At 51.5% G+C, this 15430-nt stretch overlaps 1 protein-coding gene across 1 annotated transcript in view; it reads left to right on the top strand.

Moving 5' to 3' along the window:
• The window catches only part of LOC142189580 (transcription factor COE1-A-like), a 100689-nt gene extending 85889 nt beyond the window's left edge, over nt 1-14800 (top strand). Inside the window, exons 6-8 of the mRNA XM_075262193.1 lie at nt 13595-13652; nt 14255-14328; nt 14539-14800. Coding sequence (XP_075118294.1) covers nt 13595-13652; nt 14255-14328; nt 14539-14800 — 394 coding nt within the window. The remainder of the gene's footprint in view (nt 1-13594; nt 13653-14254; nt 14329-14538) is intronic.
• Nucleotides 14801-15430: the final 630 nt, after the last annotated feature.

The raw sequence follows: 15430 nt of genomic DNA, 5'->3' as shown, positions 1-15430 counted from the left end.
TTATTATGTCCCATAGTGGCCCCTACACACAGTATTATACCCCATAGTGGTCACTGCACACAGTATTATACCCCATAGTGGCCCCTGCACACAGTATTATTCCCCATAGTGACCCCTGCACACAGTATTATGTCCCATAGTGGCCCCTGCACACAGTATTATGCCCCATAGTGGTCCCTGCACACAGTATTATGTCCCATAGTGGCCCCTGCACACAGTATTATGCCCCATAGTGGTCCCTGCACACAGAATTATCCCCCATAGTGGCCCCTGCACACAGTATTATGTCCCATAGTGACCCCTGCACACAGTATTATGCCCCATAGTGGCCCCTGCACACAGTATTATGTCCCATAGTGGCCCCTGCACACAGTATTATCCCCCATAGTGAACCCTGCACACAGTATTATCCCCCATAGTGGCCCCTGCACACAGTATTATGTCCCATAGTGGCCCCTGCACACAGTATTATGTCCCATAGTGGCCCCTGCACACAGTATTATCCCCCATAGTGTCCCCTGCACACAGTATTATGTCCCATAGTGACCCCTGCACACAGTATTATACCCCATAGTGGCCCCTGCACACAGTATTATGTCCCATAGTGGCCCCTGCACACAGTATTATGTCCCATAGTGGCCCCTGCACACAGTATTATCCCCCATAGTGTCCCCTGCACACAGTATTATGTCCCATAGTGACCCCTGCACACAGTATTATTCCCCATAGTGGTCCCTGCACACAGTATTATGTCCCATAGTGTCCCCTGCACACAGTATTATCCCCCATAGTGGCCCCTGCACACAGTATTATGCCCCATAGTGGCCCCTGCACACAGTATTATCCCCCATAGTGACCCCTGCACACAGTATTATGTCCCATAGTGGACCCTGCACACAGTATTATCCCCCATAGTGGCCCCTGCACACAGTATTATGTCCCATAGTGGACCCTGCACACAGTATTATGTCCCCATAGTGGCCCCTGCACACAGTATTATGTCCCATAGTGGCCCCTGCACACAGTATTATGTCCCATAGTGGCCCCTGCACACAGTATTATCCCCCATAGTGACCCCTGCACACAGTATTATACCCCATAGTGGACCCTGCACACAGTATTATGTCCCATAGTGGCCCCTGCACACAGTATTATCCCCCATAGTGACCCCTGCACACAGTATTATGTCCCCATAGTGGCCCCTGCACACAGTATTATGTCCCATAGTGGCCCCTGCACACAGTATTATGTCCCATAGTGGCCCCTGCACACAGTATTATGCCCCATAGTGGTCCCTGCACACAGTATTATACCCCATAGTGGCCCCTGCACACAGTATTATGTCCCATAGTGGCCCCTGCACACAGTATTATGTCCCATAGTGGCCCCTGCACACAGTATTATGTCCCATAGTGGCCCCTGCACACAGTATTATCCCCCATAGTGGCCCCTGCACACAGTATTATGTCCCATAGTGGCCCCTGCACACAGTATTATGTCCCATAGTGGCCCCTGCACACAGTATTATGTCCCATAGTGGCCCCTGCACACAGTATTATCCCCCATAGTGGCCCCTGCACACAGTATTATCCCCCATAGTGGCCCCTGCACACAGTATTATGTCCCATAGTGGCCCCTGCACACAGTATTATGTCCCATAGTGGCCCCTGCACACAGTATTATGCCCCATAGTGGCCCCTGCACACAGTATTATGTCCCATAGTGGCCCCTGCACACAGTATTATACCCCATAGTGGCCCCTGCACACAGTATTATGTCCCATAGTGGCCCCTGCACACAGTATTATGTCCCATAGTGGCCCCTGCACACAGTATTGTGTCCCATAGTGACCCCTGCACACAGTATTATGTCCCATAGTGACCCCTGCACACAGTATTATCCCCCATAGTGACCCCTGCACACAGTATTGTGTCCCATATTGGCCCCTGCACACAGTATTATGTCCCATAGTGGCCCCCGCACACAGTATTGTGTCCCATATTGGCCCCTGCACACAGTATTATGTCCCATAGTGACCCCTGCACACAGTATTATGTCCCATAGTGACCCCTGCACACAGTATTGTGTCCCATAGTGGTCCCTGCACACAGTATTATACCCCATAGTGGCCCCTGCACACCGTATTATGTCCCATAGTGGCCCCTGCACACAGTATTATGTCCCATAGTGGCCCCTGCACACAGTATTATGTCCCATAGTGGCCCCTGCACACAGTATTATCCCCCATAGTGGCCCCTGCACACAGTATTATGTCCCATAGTGACCCCTGCACACAGTATTATACCCCATAGTGGCCCCTGCACACAGTATTGTGTCCCATAGTGGTCCCTGCACACAGTATTATACCCCATAGTGGCCCCTGCACACAGTATTATGTCCCATAGTGGCCCCTGCACACAGTATTATGTCCCATAGTGGCCCCTGCACACAGTATTATGCCCCATAGTGGTCCCTGCACACAGTATTATACCCCATAGTGGCCCCTGCACACAGTATTATGTCCCATAGTGGCCCCTGCACACAGTATTATGTCCCATAGTGGCCCCTGCACACAGTATTATGTCCCATAGTGGCCCCTGCACACAGTATTATCCCCCATAGTGGCCCCTGCACACAGTATTATGTCCCATAGTGGCCCCTGCACACAGTATTATCCCCCATAGTGGCCCCTGCACACAGTATTATCCCCCATAGTGGCCCCTGCACACAGTATTATGTCCCATAGTGACCCCTGCACACAGTATTATGTCCCATAGTGGCCCCTGCACACAGTATTATCCCCCATAGTGGCCCCTGCACACAGTATTATGTCCCATAGTGGCCCCTGCACACAGTATTATGTCCCATAGTGACCCCTGCACACAGTATTATGTCCCATAGTGGCCCCTGCACACAGTGTTATGTATCATAGTGACCCCTGCACACAGTATTATGTCCTATAGTGGCCCCTACACACAGTATTATGTCCCATAGTGGCCCCTGCACACAGTATTATGTCCCATAGTGGCCCCTGCACACAGTATTATGTCCCATAGTGGCCCCTGCACACAGTATTATGTCCCATAGTGGCCCCTGCACACAGTATTATGTCCCATAGTGGCCCCTGCACACAGTATTATGTCCCATAGTGGCCCCTGCACACAGTATTATGTCCCATAGTGACCCCTGCACACAGTATTATGTCCCATAGTGGCCCCTGCACACAGTATTATGTCCCATAGTGACCCCTGCACACAGTATTATGTCCCATAGTGGCCCCTGCACACAGTATTATGTCCCATAGTGACCCCTGCACACAGTATTATGTCCCATAGTGACCCCTGCACACAGTATTATGTCCCATAGTGGCCCCTGCACACAGTATTATGTCCCATAGTGACCCCTGCACACAGTATTATGTCCCATAGTGACCCCTGCACACAGTATTATGTCCCATAGTGGCCCCTGCACACAGTATTATGCCCTATAGTGGCCCCTGCACACAGTATTATGTCCCATAGTGGCCCCTGCACACAGTATTATGTCCCATAGTGGCCCCTGCACACAGTATTGTGTCCCATAGTAGCCCCTGCACACAGTATTATGTCCCATAGTGCCCCCTGCACACAGTATTATGTCCCATAGTGGCCCCTGCACACAGTATTATGTCCCATAGTGGCCCCTGCACACAGTATTATGTCCCATAGTGGCCCCTGCACACAGTATTATGTCCCATAGTGGCCCCTGCACACAGTATTATGTCCCATAGTGGCCTCTGCACACAGTATTATGTCCCATAGTGGCCCCTGCACACAGTATTATCCCCCATAGTGGCCCCTGCACACAGTATTATGTCCCATAGTGTCCCCTGCACACAGTATTGTGTCCCATAGTGGCCCCTGCACACAGTATTATGTCCCATAGTGGCCCCTGCACACAGTATTATGTCCCATAGTGGTCCCTGCACACAGTATTATCCCCCATAGTGGCCCCTGCACACAGTATTATCCCCCATAGTGGCCCCTGCACACAGTATTATGTCTCATATTGGCCCCTGCACACAGTATTATGTCCCATAGTGGCCCCTGCACACAGTATTATCCCCCATAGTGGCCCCTGCACACAGTATTATGTCCCATAGTGGCCCCTGCACACAGTATTATGTCCCATAGTGGCCCCTGCACACAGTATTATCCCCCATAGTGGCCCCTGCACACAGTATTATGTCCCATAGTGACCCCTGCACACAGTATTATGTCCCATAGTGGCCCCTGCACACAGTATTATGCCCCATAGTGGCCCCTGCACACAGTATTATGTCCCATAGTGGCCCCTGCACACAGTATTATGTCCCATAGTGCCCCCTGCACACAGTATTATGTCCCATAGTGGCCCCTGCACACAGTATTATGTCCCATAGTGGCCCCTGCACACAGTATTATGTCCCATAGTGGCCCCTGCACACAGTATTATGTCCCATAGTGGCCCCTGCACACAGTATTATGTCCCATAGTGGCCTCTGCACACAGTATTATGTCCCATAGTGGCCCCTGCACACAGTATTATCCCCCATAGTGGCCCCTGCACACAGTATTATGTCCCATAGTGTCCCCTGCACACAGTATTGTGTCCCATAGTGGCCCCTGCACACAGTATTATGTCCCATAGTGGCCCCTGCACACAGTATTATGTCCCATAGTGGTCCCTGCACACAGTATTATCCCCCATAGTGGCCCCTGCACACAGTATTATCCCCCATAGTGGCCCCTGCACACAGTATTATGTCTCATATTGGCCCCTGCACACAGTATTATGTCCCATAGTGGCCCCTGCACACAGTATTATCCCCCATAGTGGCCCCTGCACACAGTATTATGTCCCATAGTGGCCCCTGCACACAGTATTATGTCCCATAGTGGCCCCTGCACACAGTATTATCCCCATAGTGGCCCCTGCACACAGTATTATGTCCCATAGTGACCCCTGCACACAGTATTATGTCCCATAGTGGCCCCTGCACACAGTATTATGTCCCATAGTGGCCCCTGCACACAGTATTATGTCCCATAGTGACCCCTGCACACAGTATTATGTCCCATAGTGACCCCTGCACACAGTATTATGTCCCATAGTGGCCCCTTGCACACAGTATTATGTCCCATAGTGACCCCTGCACACAGTATTATGTCCCATAGTGACCCCTGCACACAGTATTATGTCCCATAGTGGCCCCTGCACACAGTATTATGCCCTATAGTGGCCCCTGCACACAGTATTATGTCCCATAGTGGCCCCTGCACACAGTATTATGTCCATAGTGGCCCCTGCACACAGTATTGTGTCCCATAGTAGCCCCTGCACACAGTATTATGTCCCATAGTGCCCCCTGCACACAGTATTATGTCCCATAGTGGCCCCTGCACACAGTATTATGTCCCATAGTGGCCCCTGCACACAGTATTATGTCCCATAGTGGCCCCTGCACACAGTATTATGTCCCATAGTGGCCCTGCACACAGTATTATGTCCCATAGTGGCCTCTGCACACAGTATTATGTCCCATAGTGGCCCCTGCACACAGTATTATCCCCCATAGTGGCCCCTGCACACAGTATTATGTCCCATAGTGTCCCCTGCACACAGTATTGTGTCCCATAGTGGCCCCTGCACACAGTATTATGTCCCATAGTGGCCCCTGCACACAGTATTATGTCCCATAGTGGCCCCTGCACACAGTATTATGTCCCATAGTGGCCCCTGCACACAGTATTATCCCCCATAGTGGCCCCTGCACACAGTATTATGTCTCATATTGGCCCCTGCACACAGTATTATGTCCCATAGTGGCCCCTGCACACAGTATTATCCCCATAGTGGCCCCTGCACACAGTATTATCCCCATAGTGGCCCCTGCACACAGTATTATCCCCCATAGTGGCCCCTGCACACAGTATTATCCCCCATAGTGGCCCCTGCACACAGTATTATGTCCCATAGTGGCCCCTGCACACAGTATTATGTCCATAGTGGCCCCTGCACACAGTATTATGTCCCATAGTGGCCCCTGCACACAGTATTATGCCCCATAGTGGTCCCTGCACACAGTATTATCCCCATAGTGGCCCCTGCACACAGTATTATGTCCCATAGTGGCCCCTGCACACAGTATTATGTCCCATAGTGGCCCCTGCACACAGTATTATGTCCCATAGTGGCCCCTGCACACAGTATTATGTCCCATAGTGGCCCCTGCACACAGTATTATCCCCATAGTGGCCCCTGCACACAGTATTATGTCCCATAGTGGCCCCTGCACACAGTATTATGTCCCATAGTGGCCCCTGCACACAGTATTATCCCCCATAGTGGCCCCTGCACACAGTATTATGTCCCATAGTGACCCCTGCACACAGTATTATGTCCCATAGTGGCCCCTGCACACAGTATTATGCCCCATAGTGGCCCCTGCACACAGTATTATGTCCCATAGTGGCCCCTGCACACAGTATTATACCCCATAGTGGCCCCTGCACACAGTATTATGTCCCATAGTGGCCCCTGCACACAGTATTATGTCCCATAGTGGCCCCTGCACACAGTATTGTGTCCCATAGTGGCCCCTGCACACAGTATTATGTCCCATAGTGGCCCCTGCACACAGTATTATCCCCCATAGTGACCCCTGCACACAGTATTATCCCCCATAGTGACCCCTGCACACAGTATTATGTCCCATAGTGACCCCTGCACACAGTATTATACCCCATAGTGGCCCCTGCACACAGTATTGTGTCCCATAGTGGTCCCTGCACACAGTATTATGTCCCATAGTGACCCCTGCACACAGTATTATGTCCCATAGTGGCCCCTGCACACAGTATTATGTCCCATAGTGGCCCCTGCACACAGTATTATGTCCCATAGTGACCCCTGCACACAGTATTATACCCCATAGTGGCCCCTGCACACAGTATTATGTCCCATAGTGGCCCCTGCACACAGTATTATCCCCCATAGTGGCCCCTGCACACAGTATTATGTCCCATAGTGGCCCCTGCACACAGTATTATACCCCATAGTGGCCCCTGCACACAGTATTATGTCCCATAGTGACCCCTGCACACAGTATTATGTCCCATAGTGACCCCTGCACACAGTATTATGTCCCATAGTGGCCCCTGCACACAGTGTTATGTCTCATAGTGACCCCTGCACACAGTATTATGTCCTATAGTGGCCCCTACACACAGTATTATCCCCCATAGTGGCCCCTGCACACAGTATTATGTCCCATAGTGGCCCCTGCACACAGTATTATGTCCTATAGTGGCCCCTACACACAGTATTATGTCCCATAGTGGCCCCTGCACACAGTATTATGTCCCATAGTGGCCCCTGCACACAGTATTATGTCCCATAGTGGCCCCTGCACACAGTATTATGTCCCATAGTGGCCCCTGCACACAGTATTATCCCCCATAGTGGCCCCTGCACACAGTATTATGTCCCATAGTGACCCCTGCACACAGTATTATCCCCCATAGTGGCCCCTGCACACAGTATTATGTCCCATAGTGACCCCTGCACACAGTATTATGTCCCATAGTGGCCCCTGCACACAGTATTATGTCCCATAGTGACCCCTGCACACAGTATTATGTCCCATAGTGACCCCTGCACACAGTATTATGTCCCATAGTGGCCCCTGCACACAGTATTATGTCCCATAGTGACCCCTGCACACAGTATTATGCCCTATAGTGGCCCCTGCACACAGTATTATCCCCCATAGTGACCCCTGCACACAGTATTATGTCCCATAGTGGCCCCTGCACACAGTATTATGTCCCATAGTGGCCCCTGCACACAGTATTATGTCCCATAGTGACCCCTGCACACAGTATTATGCCCTATAGTGGCCCCTGCACACAGTATTATGTCCCATAGTGGCCCCTGCACACAGTATTATGCCCTATAGTGGCCCCTGCACACAGTATTATGTCCCATAGTGGCCCCTGCACACAGTATTATGTCCCATAGTGACCCCTGCACACAGTATTATGTCCCATAGTGGCCCCTGCACACAGTATTATGTCCCATAGTGGCCCCTGCACACAGTATTATGTCCCATAGTGACCCCTGCACACAGTATTATGCCCTATAGTGGCCCCTGCACACAGTATTATGTCCCATAGTGGCCCCTGCACACAGTATTATGTCCCATAGTGGCCCCTGCACACAGTATTATGTCCCATAGTGGCCCCTGCACACAGTATTGTGTCCCATAGTAGCCCCTGCACACAGTATTATGTCCATAGTGGTCCCTGCACACAGTATTATGTCCCATAGTGCCCCCTGCACACAGTATTATGTCCCATAGTGGCCCCTGCACACAGTATTATGTCCCATAGTGGCCCCTGCACACAGTATTATCCCCCATAGTGGCCCCTGCACACAGTATTATGTCCCATAGTGGCCCCTGCACACAGTATTATGTCCCATAGTGGCCCCTGCACACAGTATTATGTCCCATAGTGGCCCCTGCACACAGTATTATGTCCCATAGTGGCCTCTGCACACAGTATTATGTCCCATAGTGGCCCCTGCACACAGTATTATGTCCCATAGTGGCCCCTGCACACAGTATTATGTCCCATAGTGGCCCCTGCACACAGTATTATGTCCCATAGTGGCCCCTGCACACAGTATTATGTCCCATAGTGGCCCCTGCACACAGTATTATCCCCCATAGTGGCCCCTGCACACAGTATTATGTCCCATAGTGGCCCCTGCACACAGTATTATCCCCCATAGTGGCCCCTGCACACAGTATTATGTCCCATAGTGGCCCCTGCACACAGTATTATGTCCCATAGTGGCCTCTGCACACAGTATTATGTCCCATAGTGGCCCCTGCACACAGTATTATCCCCCATAGTGGCCCCTGCACACAGTATTATGTCCCATAGTGTCCCCTGCACACAGTGTTGTGTCCCATAGTGGCCCCTGCACACAGTATTATGTCCCATAGTGGCCCCTGCACACAGTATTATGTCCCATAGTGGCCCCTGCACACAGTATTATGTCCCATAGTGGCCTCTGCACACAGTATTATGTCCCATAGTGGCCCCTGCACACAGTATTATGTCCCATAGTGGCCCCTGCACACAGTATTATGTCCCATAGTGGCCCCTGCACACAGTATTATGTCCCATAGTGGCCCCTGCACACAGTATTATGTCCCATAGTGGCCCCTGCACACAGTATTATCCCCCATAGTGGCCCCTGCACACAGTATTATGTCCCATAGTGGCCCCTGCACACAGTATTATCCCCCATAGTGGCCCCTGCACACAGTATTATGTCCCATAGTGGCCCCTGCACACAGTATTATGTCCCATAGTGGCCTCTGCACACAGTATTATGTCCCATAGTGGCCCCTGCACACAGTATTATCCCCCATAGTGGCCCCTGCACACAGTATTATGTCCCATAGTGTCCCCTGCACACAGTGTTGTGTCCCATAGTGGCCCCTGCACACAGTATTATGTCCCATAGTGGCCCCTGCACACAGTATTATGTCCCATAGTGGCCCCTGCACACAGTATTATCCCCCATAGTGGCCCCTGCACACAGTATTATGTCCCATAGTGGCCCCTGCACACAGTATTATGTCCCATAGTGGCCCCTGCACACAGTATTATCCCCCATAGTGGCCCCTGCACACAGTATTATGTCCCATAGTGGCCCCTGCACACAGTATTATGTCCCATAGTGGCCCCTGCACACAGTATTATGTCCCATAGTGGCCCCTGCACACAGTATTATCCCCCATAGTGGCCCCTGCACACAGTATTATGTCCCATAGTGACCCCTGCACACAGTATTATCCCCCATAGTGGCCCCTGCACACAGTATTATGTCCCATAGTGGCCCCTGCACACAGTATTATGTCTCATAGTGGCCCCTGCACACAGTATTATCCCCCATAGTGGCCCCTGCACACAGTATTATGTCCCATAGTGGCCCCTGCACACAGTATTATGTCCTATAGTGGCCCCTGCACACAGTATTATGTCCTATAGTGGCCCCTGCACACAGTATTATACCCCATAGTGGCCCCTGCACACAGTATTATGTCCCATAGTGACCCCTGCACACAGTATTATGTCCTATAGTGGCCCCTGCACACAGTATTATCCCCCATAGTGGTCCCTGCACACAGTATTATGTCCTATAGTGGCCCCTACACACAGTATTATACCCCATAGTGGCCCCTGCACACAGTATTATCCCCCATAGTGGCCCCTGCACACAGTATTATCCCCCATAGTGTCCCCTGCACACAGTATTATGTCCCATAGTGGTCCCTGCACACAGTATTATGTCCCATAGTGACCCCTGCACACAGTATTATGTCCCATAGTGGCCCCTGCACACAGTATTATCCCCCATAGTGGCCCCTGCACACAGTATTATGTCCCATAGTGGCCCCTGCACACAGTATTATGTCCCATAGTGGCCCCTGCACACAGTATTATGTCCCATAGTGGCCCCTGCACACAGTATTATGTCCCATAGTGGCCCCTGCACACAGTATTATGTCCCATAGTGACCCCTGCACACAGTATTATCCCCCATAGTGGCCCCTGCACACAGTATTATGTCCCATAGTGGCCCCTGCACACAGTATTATGTCCCATAGTGGCCCCTGCACACAGTATTATGTCCCATAGTGACCCCTGCACACAGTATTATGTCCCATAGTGGCCCCTGCACACAGTATTATGTCCCATAGTGGCCCCTGCACACAGTATTATACCCCATAGTGGCCCCTGCACACAGTATTATGTCCCATAGTGGCCCCTGCACACAGTATTATGTCCCATAGTGTCCCCTGCACACAGTATTATGTCCCATAGTGGCCCCTGCACACAGTATTATGTCCCATAGTGGCCTCTGCACACAGTATTATGTCCCATAGTGGCCGCTGCACACAGTATTATGTCCTATAGTGGCCCCTGCACACAGTATTATGTCCTATAGTGGCCCCTGCACACAGTATTATGTCCCATAGTGGCCCCTGCACACAGTATTATGTCCCCCATAGTGGCCCCTGCACACAGTATTATGTCCTATAGTGGCCCCTGCACACAGTATTATGTCTCATAGTGGCCCCTGCACACAGTATTATGTCCTATAGTGGCCCCTGCACACAGTATTATGTCTCATAGTGGTCCCTGCACACAGTATTATGTCCCATAGTGGCCCCTGCACACAGTATTATGTCCTATAGTGCAGAGACGTCTGGTACATCCCTCTCTATACTATGTCACCTGTATATGTCTATACTGACACGTCTCCTGTTTCTATACATACAGTATACGGTGTATATAGTGCCCTGCTCTGTAACTCTTGGTCAGGGGTCGCTCTGCTGCGTCTTTAGCGGATTATTATTCAGCACTCGGTAAATACTGCAGATGATGAGAAGGTGCGACACAAACAGAGGCAAACTGTCAGCGGGGCGACAGAACACAGCGACAAGCTGAGAAAGTGCTGCGAGTCATAGTCACAGAGCACAGCAACACCAGCACTACTGCCTGTGTACCAGGAGGGGGAGCAAGTGTACAGCCGCTGTATATACAGGATATATACAGTGTTGGTCAAAAGTATTGGCCCCCCTGCAGTTCTGTCAGATAATACTCGTGTTCTTCCAGATAATAATTGCAATCACAAATTCTTTGGTATTTTCTTCATTTAATTTGTCTTCAATGGAAAACCACAAAAAGAATTGTCAAAAAGCCAAATTGGATATAATTCCACTGCAAACATAAAAGGGGGTGGACAAAAGTATTGGCACTGTTTGAAAAATCATGTGATGCTTCTGTAATTTGTGTAATTAACAGCACCTGTTACTTACCTGAGGCATCTAACAGGTGGTGGCAATAACTAAATCACACTTGCAGCCAGGTGAAATGGATTAAAGTTGACTCCACCTCTGTCCTGTGTCCTTGTGTGACCACATTGAGCATGGAGAAAAGAAAGAAGACCAAAGAACTGTCTGAGGACTTGAGAAGCAAAATTGTGAGGAAGCCTGAGCAATCTCAAGGCTACAAGTCCATCTCCAAAGCCCTGAATGTTCCTGTGTCTACCGTGCGCAGTGTCATCAAGAAGTGTAAAGCCCATAGCCCTGTGGCTAACCTCCCTAGATGTGGACGGAGAAGAAACATTGACCAGAGATTTCACCGCAAGATTGTGCGGATGGCGGATAAAGAACCTCGACTAACATCCAAACAAGTCCAAGCTGTCCTGCAGTCCGAGGGTACAACAGTGTCACCCCGTACTATCCAGCGTCAGCGTCTGAATGAGAAGGGACTGTATGGTAGGAGACCCAGGAAGACCCCACTTCTTACCCACAGACAGAAGCCAGGCTGGAGTTTGCCAAAACTTACCTGAGAAAGCCAAAACCGTTCTGGAAGAATGTTCTCTGGTCAGAGGAGACAAAAGTAGGAGAAGGCCTCAACATAGAGATTACATGAAAAAAAGAGAGAAGAAGACGCCCCCTACAGTCAGACATGGCGGAGGTCCCTGATGGTTTGGGGTTGCTTTGCTGCCTCTGGCACTGGACTGCTTGACCGTGTGCATGGCATTATGAAGTCTGAAGACGACCAACACATTGTGCAGCATCATGTAGGGCCCAGTGTGAGAAAGCCGGGTCTCCCTCAGAGGTCAGGGCTCTTCCAGCAGGACAAGGACCCAAAACACACTTCAGGTCAGCACTAGAAAATGGTGGTGAGAGAAAGCCCTGGAGACTTGTAAAGTGGCAGCAATGAGTCCAGCCCTGAATCCCATAGAACACCTGTGGGGGAGGGGGAGAGATCTCTTGGTGGCAGCAATGAGTCCAGTCCTATCGTTGTGGCCGTCGAGCTGTGGGGTGAGGAGTTTCGGGATCACAAGGTGTGTTATAGTTGCGATAGTGCTGCTGTGTTTGTTATTACTTTGCTGCCTCTTCTCCTCCTGTGGTTTCGCTGTTGCGGCATTTGGTGGTGCGCTGCGTGGACTTGAATATTATAATGTCTGCGCGTCATCTTCCAGGCGTGGCTAATTCCGTGGCTGACTCATTGTCTCGCTTTCAGTTTGGCAGGTTCCAGGACTTGGCTGCGGGGGCGTCGGCGGTGGGCGAGGACTGCCCTCCCCGTCTGTGGTCGCTGATTTCGGTTCCGCGGCAGGGCTCATCCGGCAGTCGGTCTCGGCGGTGACTTGGGCGCGGTACCAGCAGGTGTGGCGTGTGTGGGAGAGTGATTGGCGGTGTTTTGGGGGTGTTTGGTCTGACGAGGATTGTGCAGTTCTGCTTTTGTCCTGGGTGGGCAGGGCGTTTGTGAAGGGCGCTCCGCTTCTGTCATGTCTCAGCGTTTGGCGAGCTTGGCCTTTCTGTGTCGGTTGCAAGGGGTACGTGATGTTTCCAAGGATTTTGTCGTGCGGCAGGCTATGAAGGGGTTTAGGTGCAGGGCTCCCCGTAGGGGCCTCCGCCGTCCGGTCTCCTTTCGTTTACTAGTCCGTCTGTTGGATTGCTTGCCGGGTTTATGTTTTCTAGTTATGAGACGTTGCTCTTTGGCGTGGCCTTTATTTTGGCCTTCTTTGGCGCCTTCCGGGTAGGTGAATTGGTGAGTGGTTCGGTGGCCGGTGCTGGAGGGTTGCAATGGGGTGATGTGGCTGTTTTCGGTGATCGGGTGGAGTGCTTCCTTCATCGGTCCAAAGTGGATCAGTTGGGTAGGGAGCGGCTTGCTGTTTTATATGCATCTGTTGTTGGGGTTTGTCCTGCACAGTCTGTGTCCAACTTCTTGGCGGTCCGGAGTCCTCAGCCGGGTTCTTTTCTATGCCATGAGTCTGGGGGGGCATTGTCTCGTTTTCAGTTTACTACGGTCTGTAAGAAGGCTCTGTGCGTAGTCGGTGAGGTGCCTGGTGAATACGGCACGCACTCGTTACGGATAGGGTCGGCTATGGAGGCATCTCAGTGAGGTTTGGGAGACGAGGTGGTGCGCCGTATCGGCAGGTGGGAGTCCGATAGCTTCCGCCTATATGTCCGTCCTGCTTTGTGGTCTTGAATGGTTTTGGGGGTTTTCCGGGGGTCTTGTTCGCTGTTGTTTGGGGGTTTTCTTCTCTTTCGGGTGTTTTGTTTGATTATTAAGGTTCTGGTCTCTGTTTTGTCAGTCCCTGCCTGGTCTGGATCCTTGGTCATTCCTTTGTTTTTTAGGGTGCCCTGCGGGCCGAGGTGCAGCAGAAAGGTCGGCAGCTTGGCCTGCATTGGGAGGATGTGATCGTGCGATGGTTGGGCGTCCGTGGTATGACTTGGGAGTCAGGTCCCTCCAGATTATTATTACAGCTGGGGTGACCGCCCCCCGCAGGCAGTTGTGTTGCATGTTGGGGGTAACGATCTGGGGTTGCGCCCGTCCAGGGAGCTCATTCGGGATGTGAAGTTTGGTGTGCTGCGCCTGATGCGGGAGTTTCCAGGCTTAATTGTGGTTTGGTCTGATATAGTGGCGCGCCTCGTGTGGCGGCACGCCAGGTCTGCTACAAACGCATCGATAAGAGGCGCATCAGGGTGAAAGGAGTGGTCTCTCGCTTCGTGGTTTGTAATGGCGGTGTGGCGGTGAGGCACCGCGAGTTGGAGGTCCCTTCCATTGTGCATTTACGCCGGGACGGTGTTCATCTGAACGCGATTGGTTCAGACATCTGGATGTTGGGTCTCAGGGACGGAGTGGAACGTGCTGTGTCTTTGTGGCGGGACTCCCGTCCATAAGTTGGTCGTGGCCGTGAGTCTGTGGCCTGGGGTTGGTGGGGTTAGAGGCCTATGGGGGTGTTTCTAGGACCCCATCGGTGGTATGGGGGCTATGGTTGTCTTGTCTGAAGCCTGGCATGTACCATAATTGGGCTCAGGTCCCTTTAGGGGTTCCAGGTTTGTGTGATGTTGGTTCGTAGTTCTGCCCTAGGTGGGGGTTTTATCGCGCCTGGGCTGATGGGGGTGTGGCCTATTCCGTGGTGGGATTGGCTGCGATCTAGGCATTTATTAAGGGGTTAACTCGATAACTGTTATTTGGTTAGTTATGGGGATGTGTTTGCACCGCCCCCTTTAGGCCGTGCTTGGTAATACATAACACGATACGTTGTGTGCTAATAAATTACAGGCCATGTAAAGTCCACCAGAGATGTCTGTGTCCTCATTCAAAGGTGTGTGGGGGGGGGGGGAGTGGGGGGAGAGGGGTGCGCGGGTAATGGGGTAATGGGGTGGTATACACAGGGAGCTAACAATCATTGGAGAGAGGACTAATCCTCCTCCCCAAGTCCTGCAGAATCAGAGACAGTTGAGAGGTACGTTATAGTATGTACATAGTGACTGCACCAGCAGAATAGTGAGCGCAGCTCTGGAGTA

This window comes from Leptodactylus fuscus, chromosome 1 (genome assembly GCF_031893055.1).
Source record: "Leptodactylus fuscus isolate aLepFus1 chromosome 1, aLepFus1.hap2, whole genome shotgun sequence".
Taxonomy (NCBI): domain Eukaryota; kingdom Metazoa; phylum Chordata; class Amphibia; order Anura; family Leptodactylidae; genus Leptodactylus; species Leptodactylus fuscus.
This window is presented reverse-complemented; position numbering and strand designations above follow the sequence as displayed.